Genomic DNA, 26,691 nt, shown 5'->3' on the forward strand with positions numbered 1-26,691 from the left:
TTTCATACTGATCTTTCACCACTTATAAAAGTCCCTTAAAAAGGGTGCTAAATATGGTAATTTTTCATGTCTGCAACAAAGACTTTTTAAAAACGTTTGTGCAGTACTTCAAGAGTTAGCAGAGAGTTTGTTGGCTTTGAGGGTCATTGAACCTACCCTACCCCCCCATCCCACCTTCTGAAGCATAACAGAGTTGATGCTCTAGCACATTTCAAGTATTAAAAGTGAGTTTTCCCAAATAGTTCATGTGTACATTAAGGATGAAGAAATTGGGAAGATATCCTCTTCGCAACCAAGGAGAGAAATGAGAATTAAAAGATGCAATTCACAACACAACAACTTGCATTTATATAGTGTCTCCAACATAGTAAAACAACCAAAAGGTGCTTCACAGGAGCTTGATCAGGCAAAATTTGATAACAAACTACCAGGGGGATAAGAAGGCAGGTGACTGAAAGCTTAGTCAAAGATGTAGGCTTTATGGAGTGTCTTAAAGGAGGAAAGGCATATATATGGAGAGGTACAGGGAGGGAATTCTGAAGCTTAGGACCTTAATAGTTGACAAATGGCTGTCCATGGTAGGGTGAAGAAAATCTGAAATGCACAAGAAACCAGAATTAGAGGAATACAAAGTTCTTGGAAGATTGGAGGAAATTAGAGATTAAGAGGGTGAAGCCAAAGACGGATTTGAACACAAGAATGAGAATTTTAAATTCTACATGTACACATATTAATTTTACTTTGGTCTCAGCTGGTTTATTCATTCTTTGGCTGGAATCAAATTCAAAGACCAGGAAAGACAGCATTCCCCTGCTCCATCGACAACAGAATAGGAATGTCTGGTTTAATCACGATTCTTTGTTGAGTTAACTCAAGTAAAACAAAGGTAGATGCACTACAATTTATTTCAGTGTCTCTGGATTAGGAAGGGAACATTGAACAGGGTTCTTGCACCTCATTACTGCTCGGGTGCCACTGCTGGATATGCATGCATAGATGCTGGAGGAGGGCATGACTAGGCCCAGCTACAGTATTTCCCATAGTTGAAGGCTTGTTGATGCAGTCCTCAAAACCTCTGCCATCCACACTTATCACAGCTAGCACTCTATATTGGGCAAATATTGCTAATCATTTTCCAACACCATAGCAGTAATTACAAAGACATTGTTTATAACATATTAAACATGCCAGTTATTCCAGGTAGTTTAATAGGTTCTTCAATAAATTTTCACCTTGTTGATCCCCTGTATTTGCTAGTATATGGACGTAAAGCAATATCGTAAAGTATCCCCTTTAACTGCTGCATTTGAGAAATCAGCCCCATGTCTTAATAATTGGATTCCAGTTAAGAACAAAATGAGCTCTAACAAGGCTTCTCTACGTCAAAAAGGTACCAAAAATCGAGCAGTGAAGGGAGAACTGAGGAAGCTAGAAATGCACAAAAGAGGCTGCCATTTAAACCTTAGCACCTGAATGTTGATGGATTTCAGCTTTGAAAAAGAATTCCATGGCTGTTGCTGTCCACAATGTTAGCTAGCTTCAGTCTGTTAGAGCAACAGTGTGATGCCACAGCAGGCTCATCTGAAGAGGTGATGCATTGTGGACAGTAGGAACTAGAAATGAAGTACAAATTGTATAGGCTACTCACTCCACACATTCCTTTGACAAAGCCATTTGTTATAGAAATGAAATGAAGAGTCTAACTCTGGTGATTGGTGTATAGTACAACTCACTATGGTTTAACCGTCCATCCCTTATACAGGCAATTTGCGTCAACACCAATGCTCATGTTGAAAACAATGGAGACTGTACTTATGTACAAGACTCAAAACACAAATAACGGTTACTTGAATGAGGAACTGCAGGGCACATGGTACTGTGGAATGGTTACCCAGTGAGGAATTAATGCCCTTAAGACAGAATGGGAGGGAAGAGAATTAGCAAGATTTATTTTTAAATTTATTATAAATAGGAATGCATGAAAATAAATTCTGCATTTTTTTTTTTAACATTAAAGAGGAAGCTGGATTTTCAACATACTAACTGGGCTCAGCAAGAAATATTTCTCAAATTGGATGCACTCACCTTTTCAGAGTGTTTGAATTGTCGCCAATAGCTATCATACATGCGTTTTGTGATTCTTTCAGGGTAACAGGTCACTGTCTTGATATAAACCTTCAGGCTTCGTTCTAGCAACTGATTGACTTCACCATAATCATAATCATCATACCTTTAACAATAAAGGAATGAATTCCAAATTTAAAATCTTTTTAAAAGGCAGTAAGTAGCAACTACAAAAACTCACATACTTGTATTTATTTCACTCTATTGGTGTATGATGAGTTTCAAACAAACAAAATTATCAGTACAAGGACACCACTACAACATTTTCAGGGGAATTAGGAATAGGTAATAAATGCATGCTTGTTAGTGTCAGCCACATCCTATTGAACACAGTTACCAATAGCAAGCCAACGAAATTGCTCCAAGTATTTTCTGAAGATGGTTTGTTGCCATCTAGATTTCTTAAATTAGTTGGTTCAACTTGAATCACTGAAGGCCAAATTAGTCTAAGTTTTTGCATTTGAAAAAAATGGTCAATTTTAATCCTGAAGTCAAAGTTAAATGTCAAAATTTTGGAAGCACCACTGTCCTGTTTCTGTACTAGCCTATTTTAGAAGGCATTAAGTACATCTGATCACATAATCTGGATAAAGAGGAAATACTTTAAAGTAGCCAGAACAGATTTAAAAAGGAACAACTGTGCTTGACAAACCTTATTTATATAATTCTTTGAGATGATAACAGACATGGTAGATTGTAAAATACATCTATTGCATTTATCTAAGAATTTAGGAAAGTCTTCAACAAGGTACCACAGGGAAAATTACTACAGAAGAATAAGGGAAGGATACCAAATTTGCTTGAAAATTAATTAGAAGGAACTAAGCAGAATAGGAATCAAGGGCACTTTTGCCTCATGGTTGATAGTGGGTAGTAGTGTCCCAGTAGAGGCAGCACAGTGGCGCAGTGGTGAGCACCACAGCCTCACAGCTCCAGCGACCCGGGTTCAATTCTGGGTACTGCCTGTGCGGAGTTTGCAAGTTCTCCCCGTGACTGCGTGGGTTTTCGCTGGGTGCTCCGGTTTCCTCCCACTGCCAAAGACTTGCAGGTTGATAGGTAAATTGGCCATTATAAATTGCCCCTAGTATAGGGAGATGGTAGGGAAATTGAGGGAAGGGGGGGATGTGGTAGGAATATGGGGTTATTGTAGCATTAGTGTAAATGGGTGGTTGATGGTCAGCGCAGACTCGGTGGGCCGAAGGGCCTGTTTCAATGCTGTATCTCTAAATAAATAAAAATAAATCAGTGATTTGGATATAGGGCTAAAGGGAGAGGTGTTACAATTTTTAAATTATACCAGAATATGGAGGTATTATTTCTTTAGAAGGTCAAAGGAAGCCACAAAAGGATATTTGATAAAATAGAAGATTGGGCTAAAAAGGGCAGGTGGAATTCAACATGTGAGATGAAGAGTTTTGGTAAAAAGGAAAAGTATCAATTATACACTCTGGGCTATAAAGGAGCAGAGGAAGTTGGGAATACAAATTCAAAGGACATTAAAAGGCAGCAACTTAGATTTCGAAGGCCATTAAAAAAAAGCTACTTAAAGTCTAGATTTTAATTGAGATGTAGTCTATGAAAGCCAAGAGATAATGATGAGACTACGTAAAATTTAAAGATCTCAGAGCACCATATGCAGTTTTGGGCTCAATACTATAGGAAGGATATGAAGGCATTATAGAAGGTATCATGCAGATTCACTGGGATACTGCCTGGAATGAGGAAATACTGCTGCGAAGTCAGATTTGAAATATTGGGGCTTTTACCATTATAAAAATACATGACACAGTGGCGCAGTGGTTAGCACTGCAGCCTCACAGCTCCAGCAACCTGGGTTCAATTCTGGGTACTGCCTGTGTGGAGTTTGCAAGTTCTCCCTGTGTCTGCGTGGGTTTCCTCCGGGTGCTCCGGTTTCCTCCCACATGCCAAAGACTTGCAGGTTGATAGGTTAATTGGCCATTATAAATTGCCCCTAGTATGGGTAGGTGGTAGGGAAATATAGGGACAGGTGAGGATGTTGTAGGAATATGGGATTAGTGTAGGATTAGTATAAACGGGTGGTTGATGGTCGGCACAGACTCGGTGGGCCAAAGGGCCTGTTTCAGTGCTGTATCTCTAAACTAAACTAAATCATGATGAAGGTATTTCCCAGTAGTTGAGGAACAATACACAAGATTAAATGGAAGATGTTTAGAACAGAAGGCACAGAAAACTTCTTTATAGAGTTGTGACTCTGTGATGTTCATTTCCAGGGCTAGTGGCTGAGGCAGAAAGTATGTCAACATTCAAGATTAGATTAGACTAGATTATGGCTGTAAGAAAAGGATGTGAAGGGATATGGGAATAGAGTGGATAAATTTTATTAGGATTATTTGCTCACATGGTAGGTAAATGCCAACAAGAGCTAAATAGCCTATGTCTAAGTTATAACTTGGAAGTATTTCTGGAATACTTTTTACCCCCCAACTTTGTTGGTACCATGTGTCTGTGGTAGACCTGTCAGTTTCTAACTGCAACTTATTCTTTTAAAATGTTCAAGTAAAAGCTTGTCAAAAGTTGCCCAAAATTTGTGCTTGTACTTCCTACAAAACCATTGTTTAAACATTTCTCGTCAAATGCAATTTTTTTGAAGATGCAGCACTTCACTTTCAGTTATGAAGCCCTACCTTATGCCAAACATGCAATGAACATAGTTCCAGATAGCTCTTCTTAACATGGTTGTATCTATATATTCATGTATAGCCATAGTGTTGTAGGTTAGGTTGCGGACCATATGAAACTTTTCATCCAGCAGTTGGCCAATATCAGAATAAAGTCGGTTAACTAGAGAAAAACCATGGTCCTCCCAGGAGTAGTCCTGCAGAAAGAGAGATAGATATCCCATGAGAATAAGATGAAAAGAGAGAGCATTACAGACCATTTTATTTAGTCAAGGTAGCCGGGGGGTTGAGAAAAAAACAAGCAGAATGTATGGTTAGACAAGGGGCTCAGTGGCTAACAAAAAGACTGCCAATATTAATTCTGTTCCAATTACCTGGCATTGGAAACGTCTACAGTTTAAAATCTCAATTTTTAAAAGAAGAAATTCACAACTTTAGTTTACTAGCTTTAAAATTGTGTTTAATTCTTATTTAACAATCACAAAATTTAGACACAGCAGTATAGTGGCTTAACAGAATACTCCCAACTTCAGGCTTACCCAAGGCAATTGGCTGAGATACAACCTACCCTATTTATCTTACTGACGAATTAGTGGAGTGAATCTGAACACAGAGTTTTGGAGAGACATATGGATACAGGATATGGATGATGAGTTACACATTTCACTGAACAGAAAACCACCTTTCCCTATACGGTGGCCTGCATATTAAGTCTTAGTCGAGCTCTGAATGATGAACAAATACGTTAAACAAGTTTAAGAAGTCACTTGGAGCTCAACTGTCAAACACTTCCCTCTCAAATCTTACGACTTCCCAAATGAGATTGCAGTTAATCTCGTCTGGGTCATTTAACAGACTAATAATCTATGCTTTGCACTCCAAAAAAACAATGACATGGTAGCAGATGGAATAACCATCATACTTGGACTTGATCCAAATGCTGTGGCAGATTGCCAAAGCTAAACATATGTAAACTCATTACTGTAGCTGTTCAACTACTGATCTCCATTTCTGCAGTACCGCTGATGGCAAGCTGGCCCAGGATTCCCTTGATCAAAATCAGGAACATTGATATTGGGCAGACGATGCCAATAACAATGTGGTTGGCGATGGACAACAGAATATCTATATCTACGTATTTCTTCCACATAGAATGTTTACCGCACAGAATGAGGCCATTCCACCAGACATGCCCGTGACAGTTCTCTGCAAAAGTCCTGCGCCTCCTACCCACTTTGCGGTCTGAAACCGTTGGATCAGCATCTATCAAATTGTGATCCCTTTTCCCGATTCTGTAATGGTTCACTATTCATTGTGTAAATGGTTGTCTTTCTCTGGGCTCGTTGTGGTAATTGACAGGCCATGACCAAATGTCTGCAATTACATTTGGATAATTCTGCCATTTGTAGCACTACTCAAATGCATTTACAATTGCTTTCACTCTACTCCCCATTGGCTCTTTTCTACAGCTAGTGAGCCCTAATTACTATACCACTTTGATTTCTGATACAGTATTCATTCTTGAACAAGTCAATGTTGTTTCAGGATAGGGCTGAATGTTTAACACTGATGTTTTGGATTATGAATCATTAATCTGTCGGGTTGTTAAAAAAAGTGCTGTTGCACTTTTGGGCAAGGACTACAAAGGAAACCCAATCAAATGTTGAGCATCTATTCACTTGCAAAGCAAAAAAAAAATCTTGGCAGCTCCATTCCTACATGTATTTGACTGTTACAAATAAAATGGCAGCTTATATTTCAAGTGTTTTAAAGGAAGAGCTCCATTTTTATTGCTCCCAAATCTCATCCTTCACAAATATGAGACAAAATTACCTGCGCTCTGAATGTAGGAAGTTGATCATCTCCTCGTCTGGCAAAATCTTTATACCCAAAGCTTGGGTCGTCTACATATCGTGATGTGTAAGAGGTTGGAATCAACTCATCTTCATAAGCTGTTGGGTCATTAAGTTCAATGCATAAGTAATGTAAGCATGAAGGATAAATTCAGCCTCTTCCTATGGTAAAGAAAAACAAAAGCAAAACTGGAAGGTTTTGTTGAACTTTTTTGGGAGAGGCACGAAGGGCAGAAAAGGCCAACTTCCTGACCATTAGCAACCTGATGCCACCATGCAGTTATTAATAATTCATATGCTGAAGTACATCTAAACACCACTTACACCGATTTGCAAATTTCAATGCAGAGTATTTTGTTTTTGAAAAATGAGCAATCAGAGCCAACTAACTTTAATGATAATACAGTAGATACAGAATATACATCACAAAATAATTTTTCCATCTGAGCCTCAGTTCATTTTTATCAGATCCTTCCACAAAACGGACCCTACACCCTTCCAATTAGAAGTTTCTTAGATTAATTTTGTGCCCAGGCCTCAACTACTCTTCCTCGAAAGCAGTTCCATTCATTAAAGAAATACTTCCTGATATCAACCCTAAATTTGCTCTGTGCCATTCTAAAATTTGCCTCTTACTTTCTATACATGTTTACTTTAAGTATCTTTGAGGTTGAAGGGTCCTAGCATAGTTATTTCTCAATTTTTCCATCAGATACTACGGATCAACCAACATCTGCATTGCCTCCAGAGGGTGAAGGGCCCTTTATGACATGACTATAACTGTATACTGCAGAGGAACCGTGACCAGCTTACTGCACAACTTGAGCATAATTTCTGGAGATGTGAATATAACTGATTTAGCTATACTACCCAGCATCCTATTTGCCTTATTGCCACCTCATACTAACATGGGGAATATCAAGGTAACCAACACCCCACTTTATCTGGTGGCATCTTTTAAGTCACATTCAAACCAAGCACTGTTTTATGCCCAAGGGCTGAATGAAATAAATAACCTTTTTCAAATTAACTAAAATTATACCATATTGCCATATATCCATAATGCAGAAAGACTGATTAATTTCTCCCACTCTGGTACACACTGCATTCGCAATACCAGTATGAAATGCTGTTTATTTAACTAGGGAAATATCAGTGCTTGGGTAACTGAATAATTCACATAGCAGACCACATTCACTTGTCTGGCAAACAGATAAGTCTCCATATACACTACGTACAAGTGATATGTACATCATATGAAGGTAGTTCAGTCAGTTTAGAATGTTGATCAGTTTAGTATGTAGCATCCAGCTGTATTTTTTAAATGTATGCATTGAACATGGATGCAAGTGCAATATTAAAGTGGAAGAAACTATTTCTCTGTTGTAACTTATACATGACAAGATTCCCTCCATATGGATATGTTAATGGTAGCATGACCCATCAGAAAGAGAACTATCATAGGATAACAAGTAGTAAATACCAAAGACCATGGGGTAGATTTTCAACTTGCTACTGGTATTGCAATCATCCGCCTTATTTTCTTTTCTAATGACTTCAGTGCAGATGAAAATTTGACAGTTTCTATCACAGACAGCTGATCCTTAATGCCAGTTTTACATCACAACATCAAGTTGAAAATTTACCCCATCAATTGACATTAAATGAGTTTGAAAGATTGGCATGAGAGAAAAATAGACACTGGAAACAAAATAAGAATCATCTTGCTTCCAACTAAAAATTTAATATATGAAACTGTACTGTAAAACCAATTTACAGGTATCTTCATTACAACCTTAGGCTAAAACTGAAAATAAAAATGCAACTTAAAAACTCTAGACTATGTTACAGTAATCAGTTTATACTAGAATCATTCATGCCACACTAAAGACATTAGAGAAAAATACAAGATAATATGCCCCCTTCCATTTACAAACCTGGGCAAAATTGACTGCCAATTCAGGTGGGATCTGGCATTGAAAAGCTTCTCTTGAACAGAGTGCTCTTAACTTAAAGCCACATCAAATATGATAGAACTGGATACAAATCCCAGAATCCCTTCACAAAGGCGTTCAGATAACTTGAAAGCAAATCCTGAAGCAATGTGAACAATGACTGCTGTTCTTTTAAGAGAAAGATGAAGAAATTAGCTGTTCAGTCAAAGTGCTCAACCAACTGCCTGCATTAAAACAACCTTGCCACACTGTGCACATCTGAGTGTTTCAATGACCTGAAGAGAGACATGCCCTTTCCTCTATAGTCACAACAGTAATGGGATATTGTGGACATATTGCTGGTTTGCTAATAATTAAGTTATGTTTGAAATTTATTATGGTATTGGCCTATTTAATTGTCACAGTAACAAAAAGGATTAAAATTCATCTTCATTCAGAAAAAAATACAACAGTTGCAACAATGTTGTTTTGGCTTATCCAGGAGTCTGGGGGGCTGGAGAATGCACACTAGTTAGTTCAAATACAAACATCTTATGGGATTAGTTCGAATGCAATGGATTCTCTTTTGAACTTTACTTAAACTGACATGGTCCACAATCATTTTCTCCAAGACTTTTGTCAGCCTGACTGACTCACATCTGAGTCTGTGTGAAGCCTTGAGAGAGATAAACCAGAGAGCCTTTGTCGACGTAAACAAAAAGGAAAAGAACTGCCATGTAAGAATACATAGCTTCGTGCAGCAGTAGCAATTATGTTACTTTTTACTTATTGAGGAGCTAGTTAAGTTTAATGACTTCTGTACAATCTACATTGCATCACAGCCACTTGTTCTTTACTGTTTAATGAGTTGGTTTGAGAGCTGAAGTCCAAGTCACAGTCCAGTGCAGAAAAAATTCCAGAAATTAAAAGAAATTCACAGGGACAGTGATGGGGGCATTGGAAGACCTGGATCTTTTTCTCATTTTGGATACACTGATAGTTGCTGCAGATTTTGTAGCTTGTACAATATAGAACAATTGAAACACTGAAGTTTGTAACACAGGAGGTTGGCCCTTGAGCACATTGTGTCTGTGCTGGTTCTCTGCTAAAGAAATCCAGAACTAATCCCATGGCTCTTGGATCTTCCTCTGCTTCAAATATTCATCTAATTTTCCATTAAAAGGTGCAATGGGTTTTGCCTCAACCATTCTGACAAACCACTACATGTGTCAACAATCCCACTGCATAAACAACCTCTGTGCATAAAGGAATCTTTCCTAACCTTGGTTTCAACTGGCCGGAGGGATGGTAAACAGCAGATACAAATTTAAAATAATCAAGAGAACGAGAGGAGAAATTAGAGTTTATTTTACTCATCAAAACTCTTAAGGAAATTGAATGTTAAAATTATAGTCATACCTGCACTCATGTGGAAATAGTTCCAGTATTTTAAGTCCCTCAACTATAATTTCCTATCCTGCCATCTTCCTGATGAATTTATGCTGTATGAGCTCTGTGGCTTTAATGTCCTTTCTTTCTTCATTCTAACTCGATTTTTTGGAATGTTGACACATTCTTTTTCCTGGTTTGCTCGTTTCATTTTTTTTCACTCTCTCTTTTCAGAAGTTTCTCCACATATTTTGTGATGTTCTTCCGTCAGCACCACAGTCAATTTAATATTTGGGACTCCTGATCACGACTGCAAAAAATGCTGACTATAGAATCCACCACTATTACCATTATTCTATTCCTACAGGATACCCGCTTCTCAACCTTGGGTATTCCAGGGTGCCACAATATAGCTCATGATCAACCTCCTCTGAATTGCTGTCACTGTCCACCTCATACTTGTCCAATATTTAGTATCTACTGGACAGCTCCAGTAACTCAGAATTCAATGTACCCATGTGTTCTCTCTCCATCTGCTTCCAAGTCCAAGAAAGCTCTTCAGAGGATCTGGTGAAGGCTCTTCTGAGGGCGGCACAGTGGCGCAGTGGTTAGCACCGCAGCCTCACAGCTCCAGCGACCCGGGTTCGGTTCTGGATACTGCCTGCGCGGAGTTTGCAAGTTCTCCCTGCGACCGCGTGGGTTTCCACCAGGTGCTTCGGTTTCCTCCCACAGCCAAAGACTTGCAGGTTGATAGGTAAATTGGCCATTGTAAATTGCCCCTAGTATAGATAGGGGAAGGTGGGGATGTGGTAGGAACATGGGATTAATGTAGGATTAGTATAAATGGGTGGTTGATGGTCAGCACAGACTCGGTGGGCTGAAGGGCCTGTTTCAGTGCTGTATCTTTCTATGACTCTTCCCAAGGTTTTCCATCAATGTGGATGATCTCACTCCATGGCATGTACCTGGTAGTTAGAGAGTACTCTCTGTCCAAGATATGTTTTACTGTGCTTCATCATAATAGTCATTTAAAATAGTAATGTCAGAAACAGACAAACATAGATGATAACTTATCTGTGAAAATACGAAGATATTGTGCCATTAATGACTAAAGTGAACACACTTTAATAAGAATAAGTCTACAGAAGGATTGCTGCAGGCAACAGAAAGGCACAAAATAGTTTGTACAATTGCATCTGAGCAATATGGATGCAAAGTTTTGTTCATGATAATGATTGTTAAGTAAATATGAATCATTTGAAGGACAAAGTGTACAAAAATTGTAAACATACTTACCAGAAATGTTAAATAACTGTAGCTGTTCATATGTTTAAGCCAAATGGCTGTTCTGCCACTTCATTTTTGACAGTTGCTCACTTTATTCCACTTTTGTCTTTACTAACAACCACTTGAATTTTTTATGCTTCCAACAATCTTGTGGTGTTCTTGGAATTTTGGAACACTGTTTTCACTCGTAGAAATTACAGTCCATGTATATGCCCACTCTTGCATGGTTGATCGTGTTGATTTTATACCATAAATCTATTTTTGTTTCAGTAAAATAAACAGTTCTATTTCAATGATATGTGCTTGCCTTTTCAATTTAATCCACGCTGCCACAGTCTTGTCCTGTCACATTTGTTGTAATACATTAACACAGGTAATACACATTGCTTGCAGTTTGGTCCATCTCCTAACTATATGTGCTTACAGCAGACTATAGTCTTTATTGGTGAATCACAATCCCTAGGAATTGAAACTAAAGCTGATGGCAAACAGGTGCAAGGTGCCTTAGGGTTTATAATATGCGCTTCAACTATTGGATTTTGCCAGGTGGGTGCAAATCCCACTGCACGCTTCTGATCTCAGAGATAGCAAACGACACTTAAGACTATAGAATTTAGGTCAGAAAACACAAAAGGATTGCAAAAGCCAAGTAAACAATAAAAAAATTATAGAAAACAAATTACAAGGGATACTTCAAACCATGTCCCAAATCAAACTAACTGTGTTGATCATATTTTAACAATCTCAGAAGGTGTACATCCTGTCCCCATAGAGATTTCGCTCAGTACCATGATGTGAAAAATAAATGGTTAAATTCGTGAACTAGACATCCTAGTGCTGCTGCTCAGATATTCCCACCACTTCCCTTGAATGGAGACCAATGTTTTTGAATGAAGGCAGACAGACTTGCATGTATATGGTGTCTTTTACATTCTTGGCATGTCCCAAGCTGCTTCACAGTCAATTAACTATTTTTGAAGTGTAGTAACTGCTTTCTAGGCAAACAGAAGCCAATTTTCACACAAGATCTCAACAATGAGAAGGATAACCAGTTAATATGGTGGGATTGCAAAGGGATAAATATAGGCCAGGACACTAATAGAATGCCCTTTTCGAAAAGTGTCATGGGATGTTTCAGGTAGACATCAATTTAAGACTTTCAGTTTAACATTGCATTCAAAGAGTTGACATCTCTGCAGTACTGAGGCCGTGCTGCATTGTCAATAAAGTATCAGGCTAGATTATGTGCTCAAGTCCTGGAGTAGGACTTGAACCCAAAACCTACTGACTTCAAAAAGTGAGAGTGCTCCCACTGAACGGAGCAAATAATATAAAAGCAAAATACTGCGGATGCTGGAAATCTGAAATAATATGCTCTTTTTCAAAAGCCCAGTAACTGTTAATCACTAGAATAGATGTATATATGGAATGCAGAACCATCATTGTCCACACAGATGTTTATTAGGTCAAACCTGAAACTGTCTTTTTTTGTAATAAAAGAATGCGGGTTCTACCAGACATGGAGACATTCGCTTTTATCAGGATATTAGCATTTTCAGAAGTCCAAGTTCAAACTATTAGAAGGAAGGGAGTGGAGTGAAAGGAAGGAAAGGAAGGAAGGCATTGGGAAAAGACAGAAATCGCCATAAAATCTCGGAGGAGCTCCATTGATGACTTGATTAATCTGATTTAATAGTAAAGGTGGTTAATCGTTGTAATAATGATAGTGGCTCCAAACAAAAATTTGACCATATCCTGTCAGACACAAGCACAGAGAGAATGCAAACACATGTTACGAATGCAAATGTCATTGAAGCAATATGGAAGTAGTCAATGAAAACCGAATTGTCAATTGCTGGCTCTACCCAAACTTCGTTCGAGAAGAGAATTGGAAATAAACATTGGAGAAATACAGAATAACTTGACGTTACCCATAGCTTGGACAACCACGCAGATCTCACTTTTCATCCAGAATGTCTTGCATGAAATACTCTAATGCAGTGATATGCACATTGCAGTAAAATTGGTTTACTGAACATAACGTGCATCAGCAAATAATCCAATTAAATCCAGAGGCATTACTGTTTATTATTTTTGTTAACAGTACAACGAGGCAAATTAATTGCTACAGGGATCTGCATTGGCACGTGCATGAGGGAAGAAGGATCTTCATTTAAGGATACTTCCTGCTTGCAGATGTATAAATGTTCTTCAATTAGGTAATTTAAGCATTAGCATTTAAACTAATTTTGCTTTTACAACTTGTACTGATACCCCTATTTCTAATACTAACAACCTATCCACTTATAAATCTAATATTTCATTATTTATCGGCCTCAGATATGCCCTCAAAGTCTATACTTTCCTAGAGTAAAAAGATCCACTTCCTTAAGCTTATCCTGGTAACTAAAGATCCTTAAGCTAGGCATCAATCAATCAATTGGGCCAACTCTGGACACTTTCCAGGGCCTTGCTATCTCACACCATGTGACTGAACCAAAGCTGGGCATTGTATTGGAGAAGCACTCGAATTCAAGCCTTATACAAGGTAAGGATTGCACATTTAATGATGCTAGCCATACATACTAATAGTATTTGCTATTGCAACAGCCTCTTGACACTAGTCATGGATCTTCATTGTTTCTACAAACTGCAACTCCCAGTTGAGCGAGCCATTGGCTCAGTGACAACATTCCTATCTCAGTCAGAAGGTGTAGGGTTTGAACCACACTTCAGAAAATTCTAGATCTTTGGCTCTGAATTCCAGTTTCACATCCAACAGATACTCACACATGGTGGGTGTGGATGCTCCCCTCATTGCAAGGCTTGTGCAAACCCTCCCACCATATAGAATTACTGGCTGGTATATAGTTGCTGTCATGAAAGAAGTGCTGAGTCTGCGACTGTCACACCAGTCCCATTCCCTCCAATGTGTTTAAATCCACTTTACTTTGCTTAAGGTGCTAATTCCTTCACTTATGAGCAAAACTTGGTGCCTTGCCTTCATTCAGATCATCAATAAAGATGAACAGATCCAAGATGAATCCTTGGAGGATTCCATTACAATCCCGACTCCATACAGAGCTGCTGCCATTCATAACCACTGCTTTTGCAAATACAAACAATTCACTATTCAACCTAAAATTTGCTCACCAATCTTACAAGACACAAAGCTTCTTAGCTCTATTTTGTCCCTCACTTTTCAAAAAGAGTATTTGAAAATCAAGATAAACAATATACATTATCCACCAACTTTGTAATCGCTTAAAAAAAATCAAATCAAGTTGGTGAGACAGGATCTCCTTTTTCAGAAACCAAGCTGAGATTCCCTAGTAACATTTATTGCCTCAAGATGAACATACAAAAGATCTCTATGCGCTCAACATGGCCCTCTCAAGTCCACAGGGAAAAACTCCAGACCTCAACAAGATGTTAAACAAATGGACCAATGATCTATATACAGTAGCCCTCCATTTCATTAACACCCCAAGGTAAATACCTACAGTACTAGAGGGCTAATTTGCTTCAACAGTTCTAATTTTAGTGAGTACTATTTCACCTCCACTTCTACAATTCAATTTTGGCAGCACCTCTTCGCAATAGCGCTGGTAACTCCGCATCAACTTCAGTAGTGAAGACTGATGTAAACTAAAACATTTAAAACTTCAACTATACCTTGATACACCATCCAAATGTGCCTTGCAGGAACTACCTGTTCTTTTTAGCAGAGAAACACTGCTACCATGTTTTAATCACTGAGCGACTGTCAAGCAACAAGCCCCTCCCCACCTGGGGTTTTAAGCTTGTGTTTTCTCTACAGCAGCAAGGAGAAGCTTCTGAACTCTGACACATGCAGACCCAAGTGGGGGTCTCTCTCTCTCTCCATTTCCGCTTACAAGCTTTGAACTCTGCCTGTTGACTGACCACCTTTGCATACTCCGGCTACAATCAGAAACCCTGTTGCAGGAAATCATCTGCATCTCTGTCTTGAAGAGACCCAGTGAACCAGTCATCTACCTCTTCAAACTAAAAGCTCAGCTAGAAGCCAGACAAATCAACAAATGCCACAGACTGTATACCTCCTTTTTTTGTAAATGGACTCTAACTCAACCAATCTACCTTTCCTCACTCTAACGTGTGTGGGTGTGTATGAGTGAAAGTTAGCACATGGTTTATTATTTTAATTAGTTCAGTTTAGGTTCAATAAAGTTAACCCCTTTCTTTGTTAAACTCAAGAAAAACTGTCCAATAGGTTCTTGGTATGATCATAGCAAGTAAGAAATCAATCCCTACTGACCTAGCCAGTACATCCACTTTAAGAAAGAATTAAACCTGTTGTGGTCTAACAAGGAGAGCGAAAAGAGGGAAGCCCTTCAAGCCCTCCTCATTTGACCAGAACAGAAATTTGGGAGCTCATGTCTGGGATCAAACCCAAAGACAAACATGAAATTGGAAGCAGGAAACCAAATTTATCCCGAGCAAAAACTTAAAAACTTCAATACTGTTTTTCTTGTGGTTTTCAGTGCTAGAGTACTAGAATGTCCACATTCGAGGCCAGTACCTTCCGAGAATACAGTGAAGTGACTTGGGCCAGGTTAAAAGCCCTATCTGTGGAAGAGTTGAGGAATGTACCTGTGCAGTGCGAGACAGAGAGAACGACTGAGGAAGGGATGGGGAGGGGGAGAGCGCGAGGGAGAGAGAGAGAGAGCGAGTGCGCGGGGGAGAGAGGGAGAGGGAGAGAGCGCGAGCGAGAGAGGGAGAGGGAGAGAGCGCGAGCGAGAGAGGGAGAGGGAGAGAGCGCGAGCGAGAGAGGGAGAGGGAGAGAGCGCGAGCGAGAGAGGGAGGGAGAGAGCGCGAGCGAGAGAGGGAGGGAGAGAGCGCGAGCGAGAGAGGGAGGGAGAGAGCGCGAGCGAGAGAGGGAGGGAGAGAGCGCGAGCGAGAGAGGGAGGGAGAGAGCGCGAGCGAGAGAGGGAGGGAGAGAGCGCGAGCGAGAGAGGGAGGGAGAGAGCGCGAGCGAGAGAGGGAGCGAGAGAGCGCGAGCGAGAGAGGGAGCGAGAGAGCGCGAGCGAGAGAGGGAGCGAGAGAGCGCGAGCGAGAGAGGGAGCGAGAGAGCGCGAGCGAGAGAGGGAGCGAGAGAGCGCGAGCGAGAGAGGGAGCGAGAGAGCGCGAGCGAGAGAGGGAGCGAGAGAGCGCGAGCGAGAGAGGGAGCGAGCGCGAGCGAGAGAGGGAGCGAGCGCGAGCGAGAGAGGGAGCGAGCGCGAGCGAGAGAGGGAGCGAGCGCGAGCGAGAGAGGGAGCGAGCGCGAGCGAGAGAGGGAGCGAGCGCGAGCGAGAGAGGGAGCGAGCGCGAGCGAGAGAGGGAGAGAGCGCGAGCGAGAGAGGGAGAGAGCGCGAGCGAGAGAGGGAGAGAGCGCGAGCGAGAGAGGGAGAGAGCGCGAGCGAGAGAGGGAGAGAGCGCGAGCGAGAGAGGGAGAGAGCGCGAGCGAGAGAGGGAGAGAGCGCGAGCGAGAGAGGGAGAGAGCGCGAGCGAGAGAGGGAGAGAGCGCGAGCGAGAGAGGGAGAGAGCGCGAGCGAGAGAGGGAGAGAGCGCGAGCGAGAGAGGGAGAGAGCGCGAGCGAGAGAGGGAGAGAGCGCGAGCGAGAGAGGGAGAGAGCGCGAGCGAGAGAGGGAGAGAGCGCGAGCGAGAGAGGGAGAGAGCGCGAGCGAGAGAGGGAGAGAGCGCGAGCGAGAGAGGGAGAGAGCGCGAGCGAGAGAGGGCGAGCGAGAGAGGGCGAGCGAGAGAGGGAGAGAGCGCGAGCGAGAGAGGGCGAGCGAGAGAGGGCGAGCGAGAGAGGGAGAGAGCGCGAGCGAGAGAGGGAGAGAGCGCGAGCGAGAGAGGGAGAGAGCGCGAGCGAGAGAGGGAGAGAGCGCGAGCGAGAGAGGGAGAGAGCGCGAGCGAGAGAGGGAGAGAGCGCGAGCGAGAGAGGGAGAGAGCGCGAGCGAGAGAGGGAGAGAGCGCGAGCGAGAGAGGGAGAGAGCGCGAGCGAGAGAGGGAGAGAGCGCGAGCGAGAGAGGGAGAGAGCGCGAGCGAGAGAGGGAGAGAGCGCGAGCGAGAGAGGGAGAGAGCGCGAGCGAGAGAGGAAGAGAGCGCGAGCGAGAGAGCGCGAGCGAGAGAGGGAGAGAGCGCGAGCGAGAGAGGGAGAGAGCGCGAGCGAGAGAGGGAGAGAGCGCGAGCGAGAGAGGGAGAGAGCGCGAGCGAGAGAGCGCGAGCGAGAGAGGGAGAGAGCGCGAGCGAGAGAGGGCGAGAGCGCGAGCGAGAGAGGGCGAGAGCGCGAGCGAGAGAGGGCGAGAGCGCGAGCGAGAGAGGGCGAGAGCGCGAGCGAGAGAGGGCGAGAGCGCGAGCGAGAGAGGGCGAGAGCGCGAGCGAGAGAGGGCGAGAGCGCGAGCGAGAGAGGGCGAGAGCGCGAGCGAGAGAGGGAGAGCGCGGGGGAGAGAGGGAGAGGGGGAGGGCGAGAGGGAGAGGGGGAGGGCGAGAGCGAGAGCGAGAGTGAGAGCGCGCGAGAGACCGGGAGAGCGCGAGCGAGAGCGCAAGCGAGAGCGAGAGCGCGAGCGCGAGCGAGAGCCCGGGAGAGCGCGAGCGAGAGCGCGCGCGAGAGACCGAGCGAGAGCGCGCGCGAGAGACCGAGCGAGAGCGCGAGCGAGAGACCGAGCGAGAGCGCGAGCGAGAGACCGGGAGAGCGCGAGCGAGAGAGCGCGAGAGACCGGGAGAGCGCGAGCGAGAGCGCGCGAGAGACCGGGAGAGCGCGAGCGAGAGCGCGCGAGAGACCGGGAGAGCGCGAGCGAGAGCGCGCGAGAGACCGGGAGAGCGCGAGCGAGAGCGCGCGAGAGACCGGGAGAGCGCGAGCGAGAGCGCGCGAGAGACCGGGAGAGCGCGAGCGAGAGCGCGCGAGAGACCGGGAGAGCGCGAGCGAGAGCGCGCGAGAGACCGGGAGAGCGCGAGCGAGAGCGCGCGAGAGACCGGGAGAGCGCGAGCGAGAGCGCGCGAGAGACCGGGAGAGCGCGAGCGAGAGCGCGCGAGAGACCGGGAGAGCGCGCGAGAGACCGGGAGAGCGCGCGAGAGACCGGGAGAGCGCGCGAGAGACCGGGAGAGCGCGCGAGAGACCGGGAGAGCGCGCGAGAGACCGGGAGAGCGCGAGCGCGCGCGAGAGACCGGGAGAGCGCGAGCGCGCGCGAGAGACCGGGAGAGCGCTAGCGCGCGCGAGAGACCGGGAGAGCGCTAGCGCGCGCGAGAGACTGGGAGAGCGAGGTTTATGCACTGTTGCCTGATGAGAGTTCAGAGTTCATCAGACTCGGAAATGACTAAAAATGCTATCCTGGGTGCATATGAGCGAGTACCGGAGGCGTACCACCAAAAATTCTGAATCCTCTAAAAGCAGTCTGAACAAACTTACCTCGAGTTTGAAAGAGCTAAGCAGCTTGCTTTTTACCAATGGATACGGGCACTTAAGATAGAGTCCACCTATGAAAACCTGAGAGATGATCCCCCTCAATGAGTTCAAAAACTCGCTTCCTCTTTCTGTAAGAAACCATGTGGAGGAACAAAAGGTTCCAAGAGCCAGGCAGGCAGAAATCCTGGCTCATAATTATCCACTTATTCACAAGCCCTTGCCCCAAGGGAAACCCTTCCCTCGTCACTTTAAAAAACACAAAATGGATAGAAGGTGGGAGGATGAACAGCCATGGGCGAAAAGAGAGAGCTGGAAACACAGGGGGGCCTTCTCAAGCCAAAAAGGAAGGTGCTGAGAACAGGAGTGATGCCCAGAAGCCTGTATTTTTTCATTCTAACAAGGCAGGTCACCTTCGAGCTGACTGCTGGAAGTTATGGGGAAACCCATAGATTTGGTCAGGGTACACCAGACCAGTGGAAAAGGGGCCCTGATGTAAAGCACAACAGACAATGCTGTGGCTTTAACTGTGGCAGTAAAACCCAGTAAACCTACTGCTGAGAGTGTGGGAAAACTTAAAATCCCAGAGCGTTACCAGGATTGTGTGTCCAGAGGAAAAATGGCTCCATACCCCTCGAGTGAGGGGAGTAAGCCCTTGTCATACTTAGGTACACAGGGGCCACCCAATCCCTCGTGCTGGGATAAGACACGACAATTCCCCCAGAGTGTGCATTGAATGCTAGAGTGCTAGTAAACAGTATCAGAGGAAAGTATATGCCCATACCTTTACACCAGGTGCAGCTGAAGTGCAACCTTGTTTCAGGACTGGTAATCATGGGGATTGTCCCTAGTTTACTTGTGGACAGGATCGACCTGCTCCTGGGTAATGATCTGGCGGGGGCGAAGGTGGCAGCTTCCCCTTTACAGAGACCGAAAGAGGTCAGGGGCACAGAGCAGTTACAGGAAAAAGGTCCCTGGCATTTTTCCTGACTGTGTGGTGACCTGATCCATGGCCGAACAAGCTCTGTCAGAGGAGGCTGAACTGGCACTGCAGACCGATGACTCTACTGTCTGGTTAACTGAAACCTTCTTTGGGGCGTTAAGGGGGCCCAGAGGATGGGTTAAACCGATATTCCTTGGTTGAGGCTCAGCAAGCTAAATTAGGGTTAAAAAAAAAGTTAGCACAGACTGCCCAAACTGAAGCTGAAGCAGAGGGAGTTCCAGAGTGCCACTATTTAAAGGATGAGGTGCTGATGAGGGAGTGGAGACCTCCTTACAGACCTGCAGACGAAGAGTGGTTCACCAGGTAATGGTGCCGCGAGGTACCTTAAGGAAATACTGAGAACAGCCCAAGAGATTCCAATGGCTGGACATATCAGTATCAGAAAAACCCAAGTCAGCATCAGGCAGCATTTTCACTGGCTACAACTCCACAAAGATGCGGTGGAGTTCTGTAAGACTTGCCACACATGCCAATTTCGGGGGCGGTGGGGTGGGGTGGGGAGGGGAAGTCTCAATCTGCAATAAATCCTGCACCCCTAATTCCCATACCAGCTTTTGGGGAACCATTCAGCAGAGTACTGGTAGATTGTATGGGGCCCCTACCGAAAAAAGGGGGCTACCAGTATCTTCTCACCATTATGGATGTGGTTACTTGATTTCCAGAGGCAATCCCTCCAAGAACTATCTCTGCCAAGGTAGGGATGGAGGGGCTAACCCAACTCTTCACCTGATATGGGCTGCCTGCTGAGATGCAGTCGGATCAGGGCACATATTTTATGTGCAGTATTTTTCAAAAGGTCATGGGTAATCAGGCCTAACTCAGCTAAAGTCCTCAGCCTACCACCCACAGTCACAAGGGACTTTGGTGCAGTACCAACAGACCCTAAAGACCATCAGGGCATCCTGCTACTAGAACCCCCATGACTGGGACAAAGGGCTGGGATTTCTTCTGTTTGCTACCAGAGACTCACCTAATGAGTCCACAAGCTTTAGCCCCTTTAGATTATGGACATGAGGTAGAGAGATCCTCTAAAACTAAATCAAGGGGAGGTTTTTGGGACACGGAGATGAATTTTCCCGGTTAGACTTCATCTCCATGTTCTGAGAATGGGCTCACGAGAGCCTGTGGGGTGGCTCAGGAAAACCTAAAAACCTCCCAGACAACTATGAAAAGGCAGGCGGATAAACATGCCCAGGCCAGTATAATTCAGCCTGGAGACCATGTGTTAGTTCTATTACCAATACAGGGAGAACCACTGAAAGCTTGGTTCAGTGGCCCGTACAGAGTAATAAAGAGAATTAGCCAAGCGAATTATATAATTGACACCCCAGACTGTAGCAAAAGGCAAAGTCAGTGCCACATCAATAGGTTATAATGGTATCACAGCTGGGAAGGGGACAAACAAGCACAAGTCTATCAGGCAGTCGGAAAGAGAAGGGCAAAAGGGACAGCAAGGACGAGTTAGAGGGAGGTCAGGAGGATTCCAAATTGAACCCCCTACCATCCAGTTAGCATACGCTGAAATGTTGGGGAAATTAGAGACTGTACTCTCCTATTTAAATGCAGAACAGAGAGGAGGCCTAACAAGGCTGCTCACAGCTTTTAAAAGGGATCTGCAGGGACAAACCAGGGTGCACAACCCGAACCCTACACGATGTGGATGCATGAGTGAAGTCTCCCATAAAACAAAATCCTATCGCCTAGGTCCTAGAAAGCTGACCTAGGTTTTGCAGGAAATTCAGTATATGCTGGAGCACAAGCTGATTGAGCCCAGTCTGAGCAGTTTAAGTTCTCCAGTTGTGCTAGTGCCCAATCCCACATAAAAAAATTAAACCAGAGTATGGCTATGACAATGAGACTGATGAGTGTGCGCGTAGTTTCCTTTTAATTCACAACCTCAATGAAATGCTCCTGTTGTCACATTTCATTTTATGCGGTGGGGAGGTGTAATACAAACTTGCTTTCTTGAATGATAAATTTTCTTTAATCCACTGACTGGAGATTTGAATTTATATTTTTTGAAGAAATTTGAGAACACCTGAAGGGAGCTTAAGATGGCCAACTAATTTGCACCACTGTATCTTTCATTGCAAAGCCTGTGAGGAGGGGGATGAAATATCTGCTAATTTCCCAGCAAAAACCAAGAATTTTAGCAAGAAACACTGCTACCACGTTTGAATCATTGGATGAATGTCATGCGACAAACCCCTCCCCATCTGTGGTTTTAACTTGTGTTTTCTCTACAGCAGCAAGGAGAAGCTTCTGGACTCTGACACGTGCAAACCAAGTGGGGGTTCTCTCTCTCTCTCTATTTCAGCTTACAAGCTTCGAACTTTGCCTGTTGACGGATCACCTTTGTACACGCCGATCACAATAAGAAACCCCATTGGAGGAAATCATCTGCATCGCTGTCTCCAAGAGACCAACCTAACCAGTCATCTTCGTCAAACTAAAAACCTCAGGACCACTGAATTCAGCTAGAAGCCAGCCAAATCACTGAACACCACAGACTGTATACCCCTTTTTCTGGACTCTACCTCAACCAATCTACATTTCCCCACAAGTAATCTATTTGTGTGTGTGTAAACCTCTAGAAAGTGTGTGTGTGTGTGAGAGAGAGTGAGAGAGTGAGAGAGTGAGAGAGTGAGAGAGAGAGAGAGAGAGAGAGAGAGTGAGTGAGTGAGTGAGTGAGTGTGAGTGAGTGAGTGAGTGAGTGAGTGAGTGTGAGAGAGTTGGCATAGTTTGTTATTTTAATTGGTTCAGTTTAGATACAATTAAGTTAACCTCTTTCTTTGTTAACTCAAGAAAACCTTTCCGATAGATTGGTTCATGTTATGATCATAGCAAGTAAGTAATCAAACACCTACTGAATTTGCCAGTACATCCACTTTAAGAATTAAACCTTTTGTGGTCCAACAAAGAGAAGGAAAAGAGGGAAGTCCCTTGACCCCTCCTCACCTGACCAGAAGAAAGTCAATACGGAGAATGCCACATCCACAAATCAATCTGAAATAATGTCTTATGACTGCTGTAACTAAGCAGTGCTACAAAGTAAATATGCAAAACAGCTGAATTTGAAACTTGTTGACTCCCAGCATGCTGACAAGAAGCTGGATTGTCTCAAGTAAAGAATTACTTCACTGCTGACTGCATTGTTTGGAGACATTAGGAGTCATCATTTTGTTTCCATCGTTAAATGATTACAACCATTTTATCTGTTAAGGGCCCCTGTTGTTTTATCTGCATAGTTATTATGTACAGTTTTGATAGACTGTTATCCACTGGCAGGAGGGTCAGTAGTCAGGGGAGACAAATTTACAATATTTGGCAAAAAAAGTCAGGAAGAGCATTTTTTTGTTTTTGCAATTTGTTATGGTCTGGACTGCACTTCCTGAAATGGTGATAGAAGCAGATTCAATAACAACTATCAAAAGAGAATTGGATAACTACTTCAAAAAGCAAAAAATTGCAGGCTATAGGGCAAGAGCAGGGGAGTGCGACTAAGTTGATGGCTCTTTCAAAGAGCTAACACAGGCACGATGGGCTGTATGGCCTCCCTCTGTACAGCATAACTCTAATTACACAATCTCAAGATAGAGTCACACCTCTAAAATCTCAATGGTATGAAGAATCTGGTCTGCAAAGTGTACAATTTGTAATTTTAAAAAGAAACCTTTAAAATTTCAAACAAAATTGCAAAAGCATACTGTACATGTTTTCCAAACTCATCATTATCTTAAGGTGCTCAGGCCAATGCTTCTCTGCACAAAGCATTTAGCAATTAACAATCTACACAACTTCAATATGGCAAATACAGTCCTCCACAAAAGTGCATATAAAATTTTAACTCTCCATTAAGACATTTAAATCAATAGATTCCTATCACTTAATGACAAGCAGTTGACTCAGTAGCTGGATGTAAACTATTCTTGGGGATCAAAGTCAGATTGATTGGTGGCAGGTGCAAGGTGAGAACATGTATGACAGGTCTATGGAATAATTTGTCTTATGCATACTCTGAAAACACAAACTTTATCAGTAGGGCAAGCTCATTGTGAGACAAAATTGCAAACTTCTCTTAAAATTATGAAACATGAGATGGAAGTGAAAAATAAATAAGAGAAGCAAAAAGAAAACATAAGAGTCTGGCAGAAAAGATAAAAGGGAATCCAAAAGTCTTCTATAGGCATATAAATAGTAAAAGGGTGTTAAAAGGAGGAGTGGCGCCATTTAGGGACCAAAAAGGGGATTTTTGCATGGAGACAGGAGGCATGGTTGAGGTACTAAATGAATACTTTGCATCCGTCTTTACTAAGGTAGATGCTGCCCAAGTCATAGTGAGAAAGTAATTGAGACACTGGATGGGCTAAAAATTGAATAAGAGATATTGGAGAGGTTGGCTGTACGTAAAGTTGATAAGTCACCAGGACTGGATAAGATGCATCCAAGGACACTGAGGGAAGAGAGAGTGGAAATTGCAGAGACACTGGCCATAATCTTCTAATGCTCCTTAGATACAGGGATGGTGCCAGAAAAGTGCAGAATTGCAAATGTTACACCCTTGTTCAAAAAAGTGTCTAAAGGATAAGCCCAGCAACCACAAGTCAGTCAATTTAACCATCAGTGGTAAGAAAGCTTTTAGAAATGATAATTTTGGACAAAATCCAAGTCATTTGGCCAAAGTGGATTAATGAAGGAAAGCCAGCACAGATTTGTTAAGGGCAAATTGTGTTCAACTAACTTGCTTGAGTTTTTTTTTAATGAGGTAAGAGAGAGGGTTGATGAGGGCAATGCTGTTGATATGGTGTACGTGGACTTCCAAAAGGCATTTGATAAAGTGCTTTGTAACAGGCTTGTAGGCAAGGTTAGAGGAATAAAAGGGACAGTGGCAGCATGGATACGAAATTCACGGAGTCCTGATGAATGGTTGTTTTTCAGACAGGAGGAGAAGGATCTCCAGGGTTCGGTGTTGGGACCCCTGCTTTTCTTGATATATATTAATGATCTGGATATACAGGATACAATTTCAAAATCTGCAGATGAAAAAACTTGAAAGAATTATGAACGGTGAGGAGGATAGGGATTAACTTCAAGGGGACATAGAGAGGCTGGTGGAATGGACGGATGAAATTTAATGCAGAGAAGCGTGAAGTGATTCATTTTGGTAGAAAGAATGAGGAGAGGCAATATAAAGTGTACAATTATAAAGTGAGTACAGGAGCAGAGGAACCTGGGAGTATATGTGCACAAATTATTGATGACAGTAGGGCAGGTTAAGAAAGAGGTTAATAAGGCATACGGGATCCTGGGCTTTGTAAATGTGTTGGGGGGGGGGGGGGCATAGAGTACAAAAGCAAGGAAGTAATGATAAACCTGTATAAAAACACTGGTTTGGCCTCAATTCGAGTATTGTGTCAAATTCTGGAGACCACACTTCAGGAGGAATGTAAAGGCATTAGAGAAAGTGCAGAAAGATTCATGAGAACAATTCCAGGGATGAGGAACTTCAGTTTTGTGGATAGGTTGGAGAAGCTGAGGCTATTCCTCTTGGAAAAGGGAAGATTAAGAGGAGATTTGATAGAGGACTTCAAAATCATGAGGGATCTGGAGAGAGTAGATTGGGAGAAACTGTTCCCATTGACAGAAGGATTGAGAACCAGAGGACACCAATTTAAGATGATTTGAAAAAAAGGCAACGATGACATGAGGAAAAACTGTTTTTGTGCAGCGAGTGTTTGGGATTTGGAATGCATTGCCTGAGCGTGTGGTGAAGCCAGATTCCACTGAGGCCTTCAAAAGAGAATTGGATAGGAAAAGGCAGGGAAGTGGGACTAGGCGAGTTGCCTTGCAGAGAGCTGGCATGGATATGATGGATCGAAAGGCCTCCTTCTGTGCTGTAACCATTCTATGATTCTAAAGGCTGAATTACCTCCAGTGGCTACCAAAAGGCTCTCTTTTTTCTCTTTTTCAAAACGTGTTGCCATCTCTTCTTGTGATGCTTCTTCCTCTTCGTTCTCCTCCTGAAGTCTCTTCATTCTTTCCATAAGAGCTTCCAACTCACTAACCGAGTCTGAAGCCTACAAAACCATAAATACATATTTTTACAGCTATTCTCGATAACAGGGCAACAGAATTCTGGCCAAGATTAGAAATTTAAGCACTTAAAAAAATTTACTTAATTTATAAATTGAAGAATTAAATTCCTATGAACAATACACAAATGTAAGGGAATAATCTTCAGAAATAATCTTCAAAAATATTGTCCTGATGGAAAGTGTTGGCTTGGTAAAAGAGATGTCTTTTGAAATTATACTGAAAAAACACCCAAGACTCAAAGGGTCAATGTAAAATTTCTATCCAGGAAAAAGTGTCAGTTTCCTTTCCTTGATGTCGTGCTTCGCAGGTCATCATATCGGATTCTTATTAGTATACCTGCCTTTTACGTTATGGGTGAAATTAGAAAAAAAGCATGCAGTGCTAGTCTAAGATCCAAAGACTTTTCTGCCTGTAGGCTATTGCACCTGCAAAAATGACCTCCCAGCCCTGAAAACCTAATCATAATGTAGGATATCTACTTTCAAGAAGATTGTTCTTTCATTTCTACCAGTCAAGGATGCAAAACATAATATTCAATGCAGCAGACCAGTGACCACCCAACTCCAGAAAAAGGCTCTAGAATAGAAATTGAATCATGCCATCCAAAAAGGGCGAAGTTCCCTTGGAATAAGAGTGCACACATTTGAATGGGGAGGTCAACGAAGAAGAGATTTCCACACTTGGAAAAGATGGGTAGGAGCCAGAACACTCTAAATGATTAAATATATGGAGCCTGGAAAATGTTACATTTACATCCTTGACTTGTAATTAGACAAAGTAGCAGACACAAAGTGTACAAGACACCAAAGAAGCAAAATGAGAGACTGGACAAACAGAACTAATAAGTCAGACTAATCATCAACCTCAGGAAAATTCATGGGGCCACCAGGATTCAGTAGAGTTTGACATTAACCAATTGTTG

General features: G+C 43.0%; 1 protein-coding gene across 7 annotated transcripts in view; it reads right to left on the reverse strand.

Annotated features, from left to right (window-relative positions):
* The window catches only part of LOC137371434 (sestrin-3-like), a 152,612-nt gene that overhangs the window by 10,634 nt on the left and 115,287 nt on the right, over positions 1-26,691 (reverse strand). For all 7 annotated transcript variants that reach the window (XM_068034027.1, XM_068034028.1, XM_068034025.1 and 4 more), the window contains 4 exons: positions 25,603-25,750; positions 6,618-6,736; positions 4,791-4,981; positions 2,086-2,230 (listed from right to left, as the gene is read on the reverse strand). In XM_068034027.1, coding sequence (XP_067890128.1) covers positions 2,086-2,230; positions 4,791-4,981; positions 6,618-6,736; positions 25,603-25,750 — 603 coding nt within the window. The remainder of the gene's footprint in view (positions 1-2,085; positions 2,231-4,790; positions 4,982-6,617; positions 6,737-25,602; positions 25,751-26,691) is intronic.

The sequence above is a fragment of the Heterodontus francisci genome, chromosome 6, assembly GCF_036365525.1.
Source record: "Heterodontus francisci isolate sHetFra1 chromosome 6, sHetFra1.hap1, whole genome shotgun sequence".
Classification (NCBI taxonomy): Eukaryota; Metazoa; Chordata; class Chondrichthyes; order Heterodontiformes; family Heterodontidae; genus Heterodontus; species Heterodontus francisci.